Source organism: Triturus cristatus, chromosome 1_1 (assembly GCF_964204655.1).
Source record: "Triturus cristatus chromosome 1_1, aTriCri1.1, whole genome shotgun sequence".
NCBI classification, from domain to species: domain Eukaryota; kingdom Metazoa; phylum Chordata; class Amphibia; order Caudata; family Salamandridae; genus Triturus; species Triturus cristatus.
The window spans coordinates 135,615,376-135,632,140 of NC_140579.1; the positions used below are offsets into that span (position 1 = coordinate 135,615,376).

Genomic DNA, 16,765 nt, shown 5'->3' on the forward strand with positions numbered 1-16,765 from the left:
GAGGGGGCGGAGGTGGAGAGGGTGGAGGAGGTGGGGAAGGTATTCTGAAAGGAGAGGTAGCAGAGTCCTTCCTCTTTGGAGGTGGAGGCGGAGCCAGTTTGTCCAAATGTCTCTTTTTGGAAGAGAGTGCCAGATGTCCAGTTTTGGATCCTTGGTGAGAGTTTTTTGCAAGGGATCCGGTGTAAATAGTTCCTGTGAAAGTGTTTGGTCCGCCGGCGCCGAAGGCGTCGGGCCGATGTCTTTTTAGGCTTGTCCGTGCCAGTTTGCTTAGCACCGGGCTTGGGAACCTTCGATTTCTTGGTCGGCGCCAAGATGGGCTTCGGCTTGGAAGTGTCGGTGCCGAGGACCTTATGGGGTTTGGTCGGTACCGAAGATGGCGTCGGTACGGAAGAGCTGGGTTTCGACCCCGAGGGCTTCGGTGTGGAGCTCGGTGTCGAGGTAGAGGCCGGTTTCTTTTTCGGTGCCGAAGTGTGTTTCTCGGCACCGCTGGTAGGCTGGCTCGAGCCCGAGCCGCCGGAAGGCTTACTTGGCTTCTTCACCGGGCCCAAAGGTGGGGTGTGTGTCTGGTCTTGCTTAGGCCCAGAGGCGAAGGCGTGACCGAAGCCTTTTTGGGTGTTGGCGTGGGTGTGGGGGGGGGGGTATGGTACTCACGACCCTCTGCGCCGGAGTGATGTCTTCCACATCTGACTCATCGGCCTCGGAAGCACTGACGAGGTCCTCTTCGGTGCGCTGCTGTCCCGGATCTTCGATGTCGTCTCCGAACGGAGGTCGAGGAGTGTGCCATGTTTCTTCTGGCTCTTCGGTCCCGAATAGTCTTTTTCGATCGGAAAGACTTACAGGCTGGACAGTCTCGAGCCTCGTGTTCAGGGGAGAGGCAGAGGTTGCATACCTCATGAAGATTGGTGTGGGGGAATTTGGACCCACATTGAGGGCACTTCTTGAATGGAGTTCTTTCCATCAGCCGTGACCGGAGCTTCGGTAGGCCCGAAGGCCGCCGTCGACGACTGGAACCGAAGGTTTGCCGATGAAAAGGTGCATTGATTGAGGAGATCGCGATCGAAACAATACCGCGATTTGGGGTGAGGATTCCGCTTCGATCGTCGAACTGGAAAATATTCGGAACCGGAGCGCGAAGATTACATCCGAGCCCGATAGCAGGAAAAAAACAATCTGAGGATGGAGCCAAGGCCCATGCGCAATACGATCCAAAGGAGGAGTCACCGACCTTATGACTTCCAAAGACTTTCCAAGAGGCAAAACAAACTGCAAACATCCGGGCCCAACACCAGATGGCGATCTATGCAAAAGTGTGTAATCTGCAGCTCATATGCCTCGAACAGTCCATTATGTACCTGGAACTAAAAATAAAACGCTGAATTTCCTGAGCAGAATGTCTTTGTCTCTCAGGGAAATTGACCTGAACCCATGGAACAATGTGTGTGTTGCAGGGATTCTTATGCTGAATGGGGTCAAAAGTTTACAGAAGGATGAGTGAATGAACGGAAGCATATGATAAAGATGATATCTTGACAAATGCTAAAGAAAAAGTTGTAAGTGGATGGGGAAAATGTTTGGCAGTGAAGCTCTTAAGTGAAATTAAAGCGTATTGGGAAGTCCGAGATGAACCAAGTGTTGATTACATTTTTGTATTGAGGTAAGACAAAATTATACCATTTAGTGCCATCAGAGACTAAATGTGTCAATTTGCCACAAGGGACATTTGGGTATAGCACGTACTAAACATAATGTGAAATTGATATACTGGTGGCCTAGAGTAGATATAGAAGCAGAAAAGTATGTACGATCCTGTGTGGAGTGCAAGAGTGCCGACAAATCTCAGAAAACCTTAAACCCTCCTACGGGTTCATTAGGGTGTGCCAACTTACCATGGGAAGTGGCGTTGGACATCGTGGAATCTATTACATGGAATGAAGGATCCTGTAAGTACATTGTTGTTAATGGATTTGTTTTCAAGATAGTTGGACTTGGGTTTGTCATAGTGGATACTGGCTAGGTGATCAAATTCCTGGATAACATTTTCCAGCATCCACATTAAAGGACAATGGGGTGCAATTTAGATTGAATATGCTACTTACCAGTATGCATCTGTTCTTGGCATGTAGGGCTGCTGACATTCATATCTGTGCATAGATCGCCGCCTAGTGTTGGGTCTGGATGATTGCACATTGTTGTCCTGGAAGAGTCTTCGAAGTATCACGAGATAGGTGACTCCTCCCCTGGACTACAGTGCGCATGGGCATCCTCTCCATCCTTAGATTGTTTTTCGCCACTGTGGCAGTGATGGAGTAGATGCAGTAAGTGATGACCATGCTATACAATAATTCTGAGTGCTGCAGCCGCTACAGGCGCCGGGGAGGAGGGTGGGCGATATGAATGTCAGCAGCCCTACATGCCAAGAACAGATACATACTGGTAAGTAGCTTATTCAGTTCTAGGCATGTGGGCTGCTGAATTCATATCTGTGCATAGAATACATAGCAGTTCCTCCATTAGCGGCAGCTACCCGTGCCAGCTGCAGCAGTCTGAAAAAGAGTTTTGAGAACAGCCTGTCCTACAGCTGCCTGCTGTTTTGAGTGTACATCTACACAGTAGTGTTTGGTAAATGTATGTATAGTGGACCATGTGGCTGCTCTACATATTTCCTGTAAAGGAATGTTTCCTAGGAAAGCCATGGACGCCCCTAACTTTCGTGTTGAGTGGGCTCGTGGGGGAATCGTTAATGTTCGTTTAGCTTTTTGATAGCAAATTTGAATACATTTAATGATCCATCTGGCTATCCCTGCTTTGGAAATGGCGTTGCCCTTGTGTTGTGGAGAAAAGGCAACGAAAAGTTGTTTTGTTTTCCGAAAGTCCTTAGTTCTGTCTATATAGTACATGAGGGCCCTCTTTACATCTAGTGTATGGAGCATTCTCTCTGCGACATTCTGTGGATTTTGAAAGAAAACAGGCAGTTCAATAGTTTGATTCATATGGAACTGCGATATCACTTTGGGCATGAATTTGGGGTTGGTACGTAGTACAACCCTGTTTGCGTGAACCTGTATGAATGGCTCTTGAATGGTTAGTGCCTGGAGTTCACGAACTCTTCTTAACGAAGTGATTGCCACTGAGAAAGCTACTTTCCAGGTGAGGAATTGAATCTCACATGAATGGAGAGGTTCAAAGGGTGGACCCATTAATCTGGTGAGGACCAAATTGAGGTTCCACACCGGTGCCGGTGGGTGTCTTGGGGGAGTTACTCGTTTGAGTCCCTCCAAGAAGGCTTTGATGGCAGGCACTCTGAATAAAGAGAGGTGCTGCCTGTTTTGGAGATAGGCTGCTATCGCGGTTAAATGGATACGTATTGAGTTGTATGCCAGATTGCACCGGTATAGGTGTAAGAGGTAACAGATGATGTTTTGAATGGATGCGTCTAGCGGGTTAATGTTATTGTTGTTGCAGTAAATGACAAACCTCTTCCATTTAGCCGCATAGCAAGCTCTGGTTGTGGGTCTCCTGGCCTCCTTGATGATATTCATACATTCTGGAGGCAGGATCAGGTAGCCAAACTCTAAGACCTCAGGAGCCAGATTGCCAGGTTCAGCTGTTGCGGATCTGGGTGCTGAATTTCGCCATGGTTCTGCGTTAAAAGTGCGGGTTTGATCCGCAGCCTTTGATGCGGCACCACGGAAAGTTCTAGAAAGGTGGTGTACCATGGTTGGCGCGCCCATGTGGGAGCAACTAGAATGAGTGTTAGTGAGTGCTGTCGCAGTTTGCGTGCCACTAGCGGTATCAATGGCGCTGGGGGAAAAGCGTACGCAAATCTGCCGGACCAGTTCATCCATATCGCATTGCCCTGAGACTGCGGGTGTGGGAACCTGGCGGCAAAGCTTTGGCATTTTGCGTTTTCCTTTGTGGCGAATAGGTCTATCTCTGGATGACCCCACTGCTGGAAGTACGGTTGGAGAACTGACGGATGTAGCTCCCACTCGTGCATCTTGTGGCTGTGTCTGCTGAGCAGATCCGCCATCTGGTTGTCCTTGCCCGGGAGGTGTTCCGCCATGAGGAATATATTCCTCTGAATGGCCCACTTCCACATGCTCTGAGCCAGATGAGACAACTGTGGAGAGTGTGTTCCTCCCTGCTTCTTCTGTATGTAGTACATGGCAGTCATGTTGTCCGTCCGGATCAACACGACTTTGTTGCACAAGTGTACTTTGAATGCCTTCATGGCTAGGAAGATCGCCATCAGTTCCAGAACGTTGATGTGCATCTTCTTTTGTTGCGTCGTCCATAGTCCCTGCACTGTGTAAGTGAGTACATGAGCTCCCCAACCCTGGAGAGAGGCGTCCGCCGTCAGTATTATTTGTGGAACAGGCTCTTGGAATGGTCGGCCCTTGCAAAGGTTTTGTGGATTCCACCAATGCAGAGTTGTATGCCCAACCGCTCACCAACACTAGGTCTTTTAATTGTCCGTGAGCCTGATTCCATTGACGTGCTAAGCACTCCTGAAGCGGGCGCATATGTAGTCTCGCGCGCGGGACTATGAAAATGCAGGAGGCCATCATGCCTATCAACTGCATGAACACTCGCGCAGGAAGGGAGTGTTGAGGTTTGAACTTGGAGATCAGAAGTTGAATGCTGTTGATCCTCACTAAATTTGGCTGAGCTGTGGCTGCCAGAGTGTTTATGGTCGCGCCCAGGTACTGTCGTACGTGTGCGGGTTGGAGATGTGATTTTGGGTAATTTAGTGAGAATCCCAGACTGTGAAGAAGGTGAATGGTGAGGGACATGTGGCTGGCACATTGCTGGGCTGACTTTGCCTGAACAAGCCAGTCGTCCAGGTAAGGGAAGACGTGAATGTGTTGTCTCCGTAGATGTGCAGCCACTGTTGCTAGGCACTTGGTAAAGACCCTGGGTGCTGTTGTTACTCCGAAGGGGAGAACTTTGAACTGATAGTGATGCCCCTGAATAGTGAACCTGAGATATTTCCTGTGTGATGGGTGTATGGGTATGTGGAAATACGCATCTTTTAGGTCCAGTGTGGCTAGGAAGTCTCCCTGACTGAGTAGCGGGAGAACCTGCTGTAGGGTGAGCATATGGAAATGCTCTGAGAGAATGTAGTGGTTGAGGGGTCTCAGGTCTAGTATAGGTCTGAGCGACCCGTCCTTTTTTGGGATTAAGAAGTACAGAGAGTACACCCCTGTCCCCTGTTGGTCGACGGGCACGACCTCTATTGCACCTTTTTGCAGCATACTTAGCACTTCCTGCTGCAATAATGTCAAGTACTCTACGGACATAGGACGGTGCTTTGGCGGTATGTTGGGTGGAGTGGACGTTAATTCGAGACAGTAACCGTGCTGGATAATGTCCCTGACCCACCTGTCTGTGGTGATGGTTTTCCATGCTGACAGGAACTGTTGTAGTCTCCCCCCGACAGGTGTTATGTGGTCGGGGGGCAGGGAGAGGGCGTCACTGTTTGTTTTTGGGGGAAGACCTGGTGTTGCCGTAACCACGTCCTCTGCCCTTGGTGCTGGAGCCACGATATCCACCTCTGGTGGTTTTATCATAGGAACTTTGTGTGCCCCCTTTAGTGTACTGCTGCTGTGACCCCTGACCTCTAGCTGCTCCTCTATTTCCGGGGCGACGAAAGGAGCCACTACGAAACTGCTGCGTCTGCAGAGCCCCCATTGATTTCGCAGTGTCAGTGTCTTTTTTAATTTTCTCGAGGGTAGTGTCAACTTCAGGGCCAAATAAATAGTCTGGGTTGACCGGTTGATTTAAGATATTGTTCTGAATCTCAGGCTTGAAGCCTGAGATTCTCAACCATGCGTGCCTCCTCAACATGACGCTTGTGTTGATTGCCCTCGCCGCTGTGTCGGCTGCATCCAGTGCACACTTGATGAATGCATTGGTAAGGAGTTGTCCCTCTCTGATAAGGAGCTCCGCTGCCTCTTTATATTCATCTGGCAAATGTTGTAGTAGTGATTCTAGTGTGTCGTAGTGGGACCTATCATAACGGGCCAGGAGTGCCTGTGTGTTGGCAATGCGCCAGATGTTTGCTGTTTGCGCTGCAATCCGTTTGCCTGATGTCTCCAGCACTTTGGACTCCTTGTCTGGGGGAGGAGCATCACCCGTTGTTTGTGAGTGGGCTCTTTTGCGAGCATTAGCAACAACCATGGAGTCTAAAGGTAACTGACCCCTAATGTACATAGGGTCTCCCGGTGCAGGCTTGTATTTTTTTTCAATCCTGGGGTTTAGCACCCGTGCCCTGGTTGTTTCTTTAAAAATGTCTTTTGCAGGTTTTAGAACTCCTTTTAACATGGGCAGAGTCTTGACAGTTTTTTCGGAAGAGGCGAAAGTGTCCACCAAGAAGTCTTCTTCGACAGTGTCAGAATGGAGTTCTACTCCATGATTGGCAGCAGCCCGTTCTATGAGGGCATTAAAGGCAGCAGTGTCCTCTGTGGGAGATGTCTTTATGTTATAAAGCTGCGTGTCATGGGTATCTGGTGCGGTACCCTGGTCCGTGGGGTCATCCCATGCCTGATCTGGGTCTTGCAAGTGATCATCTGGATCGATATCCCCAGGGTAGGTGGTATCATCTCCTACATAGTCCTCTCCTGCGTCTGCCTCTGAAGGCGTAGGAGAAAAGGACGGTGGATCCTGGTGGAAGGGTTGAAAGTGTTCATGAAGCACTGGCTCTGATCCTGCCGGCAATTTGTGTTTGAGAGGAATTTTGTAGGAGTCCAATCCCCTCTCTGGCTTGATTTTCCGCTTGCGGAGCATCAACCTACCAGTGTTGGCGTCGATAAATTGTGGCTGTGAAGGCTCGAAATCTGTTTGTCCAGTGGATGGGGACTGTGTTTGGTGGACACGTGTCCGAATCTGGAACAGTTTCGGCGCCGTGGGCGGCGGCAACCCAAACGTGATGTTGGCCGGCGCCGAGGGTGTTTTCGAAGCCTTGTGCGTGTCGGGACCCGACGTAGAATGGAGGGCTGCTCGTTCTCTGATGCGTTGCTACGATGCCGAGACCTGTTGCACGGGGAACGCAGATGGCTCCTTGGAACCGATCGGCACCTTGGAGGTAGGCGTCGAAGCGGCATCCGACTTCTTTGCAGTCATGGGGTCATCGATCCGAAGGGAGGTATCGACGCTCGTCGGAGTCGATGACTTGGCAGGCGCCGCCGTCTTAGACGTCGACGCAGACGGGGTGGCCACCTTGACTTTGGTGGTTTGGGCCGATGGCTTCGGTGCCAGAGGCCGAGGCGCCTTGTGGGGACCGAGGGCCTTCTTCTTTGGCTCGGCACCCGTATCCGCTGCGGTGAGCTCGGCACCGAAATCTCTTTTTGCGCGGTCGGAGCCGATGACCTTTGCCGGCGTCGAAGGAGTGGAGGGCTTCGAGGCCTTCGAGCCGATCACAACCAGTTTCACTTTCGGTTTCGATGGAACTGGTGCGATTGATGGTTTCGGTTTCGCTGAAGGGAATCCAGTCGTCTTCGATAATAATGGCTCTTGCGAAATGTTCGAGGCCGGGCCTGGAGGCGGGGCCGAAGAACCGTGAGATTGATCTTGGGTAAGGCCCGAAGGCGATCCCTCGACCTGAGCCTTATGACGACTTATTTTTTCGGCCTCCGTATCGACGGTTTGGCCTAGCTCTTCGTTGGAGCTATCTTCCTCGGCCCCAAGGGCCTCATCGTAATCTCCTACCTCTTCGACGACTTCTTCTCCCTGAAAGATCACCTCATCGTCGTCTTCCGATCGGGAGTCGTGTTCGGAAGCGGGGCTGGAGTCTACGTCTTCCACGCTCTCGGCGTCCTCGTCTTCGGTGCTAAAGATGTTGGCTGGGGCAGGCGCCGATTGCTGCGCCTCCAATCTCGCTGCCCGTCGATTCCGGAGAGTCTTCTTCGAGCGGAATCGGGCACAGGCCATACATTTCGACTCATCGTGATCCGGTGAGAGACATTTGTTGCATACCGGGTGGAAGTCGATGTGTGGGTATTTCGCGTGGCATAAAGGACACCTTTTGAAGGGAGTCCTCGATTCCATCGTCGATCGAAGTTCGATGTTCGGACCAAGCAGATCCGAAAAGCTTGAAGAAGGTGCTAAAGCACTAAAGAAACTAGTCGATACCGAACGGGAACAGTACCGACGATAACTAAAGGCCTTTTGGCCTTAAACTGAATTTTCCTAACTTGAGCTAAGATAAGCACATCCGAACCCAATGGCGGAAAAAAACAATCTAAGGATGGAGAGGATGCCCACTGTAGTCCAGGGGAGGAGTCACCTATCTCGTGATACTTCGAAGACTCTTCCAGGACAACAATGTGCAATCATGCAGACCCAACACTAGGCGGCGATCTATGCACAGATATGAATTCAGCAGCCCACATGCCTCGAACCTGAAGAAATGAAGAACTTTATTAAATTTGCAGGTATTGAGCACATATTCACAGCATTATACCATCCTAGGTGAAATGGCATAGTGGAGAGAGCAAATAGATTGATTATGGCATTTTGCAATTAGCCACTCGGGAAAGGAAACATTGGGATGCGGAATTGAGAAAAATGGTTTGGACCTAGAGGGTGACTCCCCATGATTCAGTGGGGGAGAGTCCATTTTGATTGATGAGAGGACTTGTACCACATTACAAAGCGGATCCTGTTTGGATGAATAGAGGGAAAAAATAGTCTGGGGATGTTGAGGAGGTGAGAAATGCATTCTAGCGTCTCAGGAGAAGAATAAGTGTTATTTTGATTCCAAATATAGAGTATGTGAGGTGAATTTGACGGTGCGCCAATGGGTCACAGTTAAGTCATTTAGGAATGTTGCTAAAGGGAGAAGCAAATACAGCGTTCCTAAACAAATTGTGAAAGTAATGAACAATACTGTGGAACTGGATGATGGCAGTATTTGTCATATGGGTCGTTTAGAATCGGCAAGACATGACATTGGTAGGGTGGAGAACAAAAAGAACAGGGTTGAGAATGATTGGGTGGACAAATTCTGGTGGTTGTGTACCGTACTGGAAGTGGCGTGAGAAGAGAGCATTATTGCTGAAGGACATTATAATGAGTGTGTAAACTGAAAATGTTCATTTGAGAAAAGATGTCAGTCAGGGAAGTCAGAGAATTACATCTGAGGATGTTGGAAATAGTGCATTAAGGAATAAAGAAAAGGGTGGTGTTAGAACAAGCACCTTTGGTAGAAGCATCAAGAAACCTGAGAATTTAGAAGACTATGATTGTAGTACATAAATGTATCAATAGTTTAGCTGCTAAATATTATTATCCTTTGTAAGTTTGAAAAAAAATGTTGTTTCTTTTATCAAAGGGAAGGGATGTGTAATCATGGGGTTGCGTGTCTTGCAAAATGTGGATGCGAGTCGAGCAGAATATGGGTTGTAGAATGTTAGGTATGTCCCCTGCTCTTAAGGTGAAGAGTTGAATTGTTGGCGGGGTCGGAGCTGGGAAAGCACTTGTGTGTACATGTATTACCTGCGTCCTCTGAGGTTGTTCTAATAAAGGGTTTCTACAACTTACCTGGAGGTCAGTCATCACTACAAGTTACACACCTAAAACGTTCACAGATGTTAGGACCCAACTGAATCACTCCAGGAGCCGGTCTTTATATTATATTTAGGAGAAAGGAAATCTCTTTAATGCATCTTGGTGTCATGTACATCACTGAGTCATTGACCAGGAAACAGGCTTGCAGACGTCATCGCACAAGTGCTGCCTTGTACCGATACCCAGGGAGGTAGATATATTGAAAATATCAGAATATCAGAAGGGTAGAGATCATTGGATTCATAACTCTGCCCCCCACCCCTGCAGTAATGCTCCTCAGAGAAGTGAGCATGTTCTTCTGTGCTTTGCCAATGAGAAAGTCCTACAAATTTACCCAGTGAGACATAAGTGACTGGATTTGAGGTGTGATTCCCCTTACAGGAGACCTCTGCTTCCTCTTGGGTTAGGGTCTACCTCTCACATCAACTGTGGCCGCCCAAAATCAGACAATCCGACAACGGTTACTGTTTAGTCCCAAATAAGAGTGCTCTTGCAAGAGTATGCACAACCCTGTTTATATGATGACTTCCCACCAGACCGACTGTCAGAGACAAACATCACCTTCCAAGTAAAAGTATTGAAAATCCATAAACAAAATCTAATTTAGTGAAGCAAAGATGGCGCCTGGGCTGTGCATTTGATTAAAAGCCCCAGGGACATGGCTGATCCTCCTTTGATGAACTGCACCACCCTTCTATATATAATCTGAGACTCTTGGAAACAGAGTTGGACCTTTAGGCTCGGTAGCAGATCTCCACCTTCCTTCACCACGCGCCATCGGAGCCCTCCCGTACCCTTCCCTCTCGGGCTGTAATGAAAAGTCAGCAGTGATTGGCCACTTCAACTGTCTGTTCGTCCCACGTGACTTCCTGCCCCAGCTGAGTCCTCTCAGACAAAAGTCCTGGGCTCCGGCTCGACAGAGTGGCGAGGGCCGATCACACGCGGCAAGGTCCAAATCCACGGCTCCGATTGAGAAAGGCATAGTAGGCAATGGTGTAGTAGGCGATGGGCACAGGAGGCGTAAAGTGGCCCCTGCACCATGAAGACGGCTGCTCTAGGAGACTGAGAAAAGAAGACACAAAGAGTGCAATGTTTGTGGTGGTGCAGAGCGCTTGCGCCGACAGAACCATGCATGAGCACTGAGAAGACACACAAAGCTGGGGGCATACATTAAAAAACTGGAAACAAGGACAGACTGAGCTGTGGATACATAAAATGACAATAGACAAACTCAGCTGAGTGCAGAGAGAAAAAGACTTAGAAAGGCACAATCAGCTTAAATATAAAATTTAAAAAACGTATTCATCTGAAGGAAGAAACAAATCAAAACCAGGCTCATTTCTAAGTACACAGTAATAAAAGGCAGACTCAGCTGCAGGCTAAAAATTAAATAAAGGCCGTACCCAGAACAATAGAAATAAAAAAAACACGTACTTAACAGCAGACAAGTCTTCTACAGAAAAATTGAAATAAAGAACATACAAATCAGCAGACAATGAATACTTAGGAGTAAACAGAAATTAAGGACATAATGCACCAAAAAGACATGAATAAAAGGTAAGCTCTGTAGGTGATAGAGAAATACACTATGTACTAACTTTCATCCACAGCATAGAAATAAAAGAAATATTAAACTGCAGGAATATACAGACACAAAATACTATCACTTTTGTAGGGAGGTAAAATGAAAGTCAGAGAGTTATTTAGAAATTCGTGGAGGCAGGTAACCTGACAAATATGTGGACAGCCCGTCCATCAAGTTTGCAGATCTCTTTTATCACTTAGAGGCAGGAACACTATTGTTTTTCTGTCAGAGGAGCCTCAGCAGGCTCTGCTGACAACCTCTTTGCCAGCAGTCCACCGGCTTACCGTTAAAAAGGCCCCTCCAACCCTAAGTAGGTGGACCTTCTAATGTGGATTTTAGGTGGAGACTACCAGACAGAGCAGAGCTGTCTGGTTGTGAAAAAAAAGATTGTTGGCTTACCAGGACAGACAGGAGCTTGGAGCCCGTCCACAGCATATCATTGGTTGGCTTTCCTGTCACTCTCATTTGCTTGCTTCTTTTCTGTGTCCCAGTTTGTCAATCTTACCGTCCCTTTTGATTGGGTGGCTTCTATGCTTCCACTGCTTGCTTTTCAAGCTCTATTTTTTTTACTTAAGCATGCCATGAGAGTGCATGTGTTTTCAAGCTGTCTCCCTTGTGTATTTACCTTCCCCTGCAATCCATGTTGCTCATTGCTGCCCATGCATGTCTCCCAGCACACCTCCATGTTGCTCTTGCTTGTATGTCTCCCCCCATTGATTTCTTGCCCGTGTTCTTTTCCCTAACTCACTCCACGTTGTTATATCACCCGTTGTTTCTTCTCCCCAATCCGCCTTCCATGTTCTCCCCCCACCAGCACCCTTGTTCTCTATTGCAGTTGCTTTGCCTCCCCATCCCTCAAAGCTGCTCCCCCCAGCTGCGCCTTCCATAATGCTCCCACGAATCATGCCCTCGGTGTTGCTCCCCCACCGACGCTTACAAAAAAGCTTCTGTGCATTTTTCTCTTTTCATTTGCTGATTCGAGTTGGATTAGTAAATTAGGAGGAAATAAAAGCAGCTGTGTCATTTTGGAGGCCTGGTGCATGCCAATGCTTTTTCTTTTTATTGATTAAACTTTAATATAGTTCTTTACTATTCTCAGAGCAGATTTAGCAATTAAAAGACTAATGTTTATTTGTGTGTGCTAAAGTTTGCATAATAAGGCTGCAAAGTCTACTAGCTGTGTCAGCTGAAAACAAAGAGGCTTTTAAAATTGCAATGAAGATTCCCGTGTGCCTGGTTGCTATGCTACAATGCTTGCCTTTTCATAAAATAGTAGAAATGTAACGAGTTTATGAAAATCTATTGGTGTCGTCATTATTACCTCATTTCACACTATGTCATAAGTGTACTGTCAACTGTCAGAAAACTTATCAAAACTGCATGTTCGACAGTCCTGAGCCATCTAAAATGTGCCATCTACAGAAGAATTTGGTGCTGCTTCAAGAGGTCAGGAAAGATAAATATTTAAAAGTTCAAGAAACAGTAGAAAACGTGCTAAAACAAAATAAAGACAGCCCCCTGGTGTGGGGACTCTCCCATTAGGCAAGCACTAACAGAAAAGCCCCAGAGTGAGCAGACATTGACAACAGAAGTCAGAGACAAGAGTAAGGAGTGTACGTCACCTTCAGGATAGCTGTCTCCTGGGATGGGTGCATAGCCTGTGTGAGAAAAAGAAAAACAATACAATGAGATCCTGTCGCCAGCATCACCTCACAAAAGCAACACCCAACAGAACCTCTCAGGATAAACGCCACCTCACACAAACAACACCCGACAGAACATCTAAGGATAAACCCCACCTCACACAACCAACACCTAAGAGAACCTCTCAGGATAAACACCACCTCACACAACCAACACCTAAGAGAACCTCTCAGGATAAACGCCACCTCACACAACCAACACCTAAGAGAACCTCTCAGGATAAACGCCACCTCACACAACCAACACCCAACAGAACCTCTCAGAATAAACACCACCTCACACAACCAACACCTAAGAGAACCTCTCAGGATAAACGCCACCTCACACAGCCAACACCCAACAGAACCTCTCAGGATAAACGCCTCGTCACACAACCAACACTAAAGAGAACCTCTCAGGATAAATGCCACCTCACACAACCAACACCTAAGAGAACCTCTCAGGATAAATGTCACCTCACAGAAGTAACAATCCGTCTCATTGTCAACAGGTAACAAAGCCTTCCAGAACCACTACTGCATCTCAAAACTCACACCCACAGCCTTTTAGAAAAAAACCTACCTCTCAGACCTAATAGAGCCAGTTACAACCCACAGTCAACACAGCCTCTCAGAACCAACACACAGCATGACCTCTCAGAATTAACCTTCAACTATACTCCAAACCAACCTCTTTGAGTCAACAGATAGCATGTCCTCACAAATCTACCAACCAGCATGGCCTCTCACAACCAACACAGGCTTTCAGACTCAACACACAATATGAGCCACCACTCAACATCACTAGAGTGTAAACTAAACACTGCAGGAAGGAGAAAACAAGAAAGGAATATGCTACTTACCAGTATGCATCTGTTCTTGGCATGTGGAGCTGCAGAGCCACACACTAAGGATAAGATCGCCATCTGGTGTTGGGCTCGGATGATTGCAGGTTGTTGTTGTCTTCGGAAGAAGTCTTTGGTCACGAGATTGGTGACTCCTCCCCTGGACAACAGTGTGCATGGGCATCCACTCCATCCTCAGATTGTTTTTCGCCATGATGGGAAATGATGGAGTGTGTAAGAAGTAAAGAGAAAGGATGTCCATGTGTAGTGTCTAATTAAGACAATGCTGGAACAGATACAGGTCCCGGGGAGGCGGGTGGGCGTGTGTGGCTCTGCAGCTCTACATGCCAAGAACAGATGCATACTGGTAAGTAGCATATTCCGTTCGAGGCATATGAGCTGCAGATCACACACTAAGGATAGACTATATAGCAGTGTCTCCCCTAGCGGTGGTCACCTGTATCAGTTGCAGCAGTTTGGAATAGAGTTTTTAGGACAGCTTGGCCTACTGAAGCTTGTTGTTTGGATTGCACATCAACACAGTAATGCTTAGTGAAGGTGTGTGTAGTAGACCATGTGGCTGCTTTGCAAATGTCTTCTAAGGGGATGTTCCCTAAGAATGCCATAGAGGCCCCTATTTTACGCGTGGAGTGCGCCCTAGGGGGAACGGTAAGAGTACGTTTAGCTTTTTGGTAACATATTTGGATACATTTGACTATCCATCTGGCGATACCCGATTTGGAAATGGGGTTGCCTTTGTATGGTGGAGCGAAAGCAACAAACAGTTGCTTGGTTTTCCGAAAAGGTTTGGTTCTGTCGATGTAATAGAGCAAGGTTCTTTTATCTTTTAACAACTAAGGTATGAAGTGCCCTCTCGGCTACTGAGTCTGGATTAGGGAAGAAGACTGGCTGTTCCACAGACTGGTTTAGATGGAAAGGGGAAATGACTTTAGGGAGGAATTTTGGATTCGTCCTAAGAACCACTTTGTTCCGATGTAGTTGTAGGAAGGGTTCTTCGAGAGTTAAGGCTTGTATTTCACTTACTCTTCGCAGGGATGTGATTGCGATGAGGAAAGCCACTTTCCATGTTAGGAACTGCAGTTCGCATTTGTGCATTGGTTCAAATGGTGAACCCATGAGCCTTGTTAGAACAATATTAAGGTTCCACACCGGGGAAGGCGGTAACCTTGGAGGAATGATTCTTTTAAGACCCTCCATAAATGCTTTAATAGCTGGTACCTTAAAGAGGGAAAGGTGTTGTCTATTTTGCAAATAGGCTGCTAATGCCGCTAGATGTAGACGTATAGAGGAATACGCTAAATTGCATCTTTGCAAGTGCAATAAATAGCAAATGATGTTCTGGATGGAAGCATCCAGTGGTTGTATGTCATTGTTAGCGCAGTAAATGGCAAATCGTTTCCATTTTGCAGCATAGCATGCCCTAGTAGTAGGTCTCCTGGCTTCTTTAATGATATTCATACAGTCTGGAGGAAGGTTGAGGTACCCGAACTCTAAGACTTCAGGAGCCAGATTGCCAAGTTCAGTGTTTGAGGATCTGGGTGTCTGATTTCTCCATGGTTCTGGGTTAAGAGATCCGGGGAGAGATGCAGTTTTTGATGTGGAACTAGCGATAGTTCCAAAAGTGTGGTGAACCAGGGTTGACGTGCCCAAGTGGGAGCCACTAGGATGAGTGTCAGCGACTGTTGTTTCAGTTTGCGTACCACAAATGGAATGAGAGGGAGAGGCGGAAAAGCGTACGCAAATCTGCCTGACCAGTTCATCCATATTGCATTGCCCTTTGATCGCGGGTGTGGGTACCTGGCGGCGAAGGTTGGGCATTTTGCGTTTTCTGGTGTGGCGAACAGGTCTATGTCTGGTTGTCCCCACTTTTGGAAGAATGGGAGTAAGACTTTGGGGTGTAGTTCCCATTCGTGTATCTGCTGTGTGTGGCGACTTAAGAGGTCGGCCACCTGGTTCTGAACCCCTGGGAGGTGTTCTGCTAGCAGGTAGATGTTCCAGGGAATTGCCCATCTCCAAATTTGTTGCAACAGTTGGGACAGTTGTAGAGAATGTGTCCCTCCTTGTTTCTGTATGTAATACATTGTGGTCATGTTGTCCGTGCGGATGAGGACAGTTTTGTTTTGGAGATGCACTTGGAAGTATTTCAGTGCTAGGAACACCGCTAGAAGTTCTAGGTGATTGACGTGGAACTGTTTTTGTTGAGTGGTCCACCGTCCCTGAGTGGTGAGTTGAAGGAGGTGGGCTCCCCACCCTGTGAGAGATGCGTCGGTGGTCAGCACAACGTGTGGAAGGGGCTCCAAGAATGGCTGCCCTTTGGACAGGTTGATGGTGTTCCACCACTTCAGTGAGCGAAGTGAGCGGCTGTCCACCAACACCAGATGGGTAAGTTGTCCGTGGGCCTGATTCCACTGTTGTGCTAGACATTCCTGTAAGGGACGCATTTGAAGGCGTGCGAAGGGTACTATGGAGATGCATGACGCCATCATGCCTAAGAATTGCATGAACACTCTTGCGGGGAGAGAGTCTTGTGTTTGAAATGTTTTGATCAGACTTTGTATGTTGGCTATCCTGGCTGTGCTGGGATAAGCTACGGCTTTGGCTGTGTCTATGGTGGCTCCCAGGTATTGTTGTACTTGGGAGGGTTGTAGTTGAGATTTGGGATAGTTGATGGTAAATCCCAAGTTGTGCAGGGTTTGAATAGTGCGGTGGGTGTGGTGAACGCATTTGTCTAGAGTATTGGCTTTTATGAGCCAGTCGTCCAGATAGGGGAGGACATGGATTTGTTGTCTTCTGAGATATGCTGCCACAACTGCCAAGCACTTGGTGAACACCCTTGGTGCAGTTGTTACTCCGAATGGGAGAACTGTAAACTGATAGTGCTGACCATCTACCACGAATCGTAGATACTTCCTGTGAGCGGGATGCATAGGGATGTGAAAATATGCGTCCTTGAGGTCTAATGTGGCAAGGAAGTCTCCTTGTTGAAGTAATGGAAGGACCTGTTGGAGAGTGATCATGTGGAAATGATCTGATTGTATGTACTGGTTCAGTAGTCTGAGGTCCAG

At 47.7% G+C, this 16,765-nt stretch overlaps 1 protein-coding gene across 1 annotated transcript in view; it reads right to left on the minus strand.

The window, feature by feature from the left end:
* Positions 1 to 9,624: 9,624 nt before the first annotated feature.
* The window catches only part of LOC146869813 (class II histocompatibility antigen, M beta 1 chain-like), a 146,549-nt gene continuing 139,408 nt past the window's right edge, over positions 9,625 to 16,765 (minus strand). The window contains exons 5-6 of the mRNA XM_085618700.1: positions 12,775 to 12,810; positions 9,625 to 10,629 (exon numbers count right to left, since the gene is read on the minus strand). Coding sequence (XP_085474826.1) covers positions 10,622 to 10,629; positions 12,775 to 12,810 — 44 coding nt within the window. The 3' untranslated portion in view covers positions 9,625 to 10,621. The remainder of the gene's footprint in view (positions 10,630 to 12,774; positions 12,811 to 16,765) is intronic.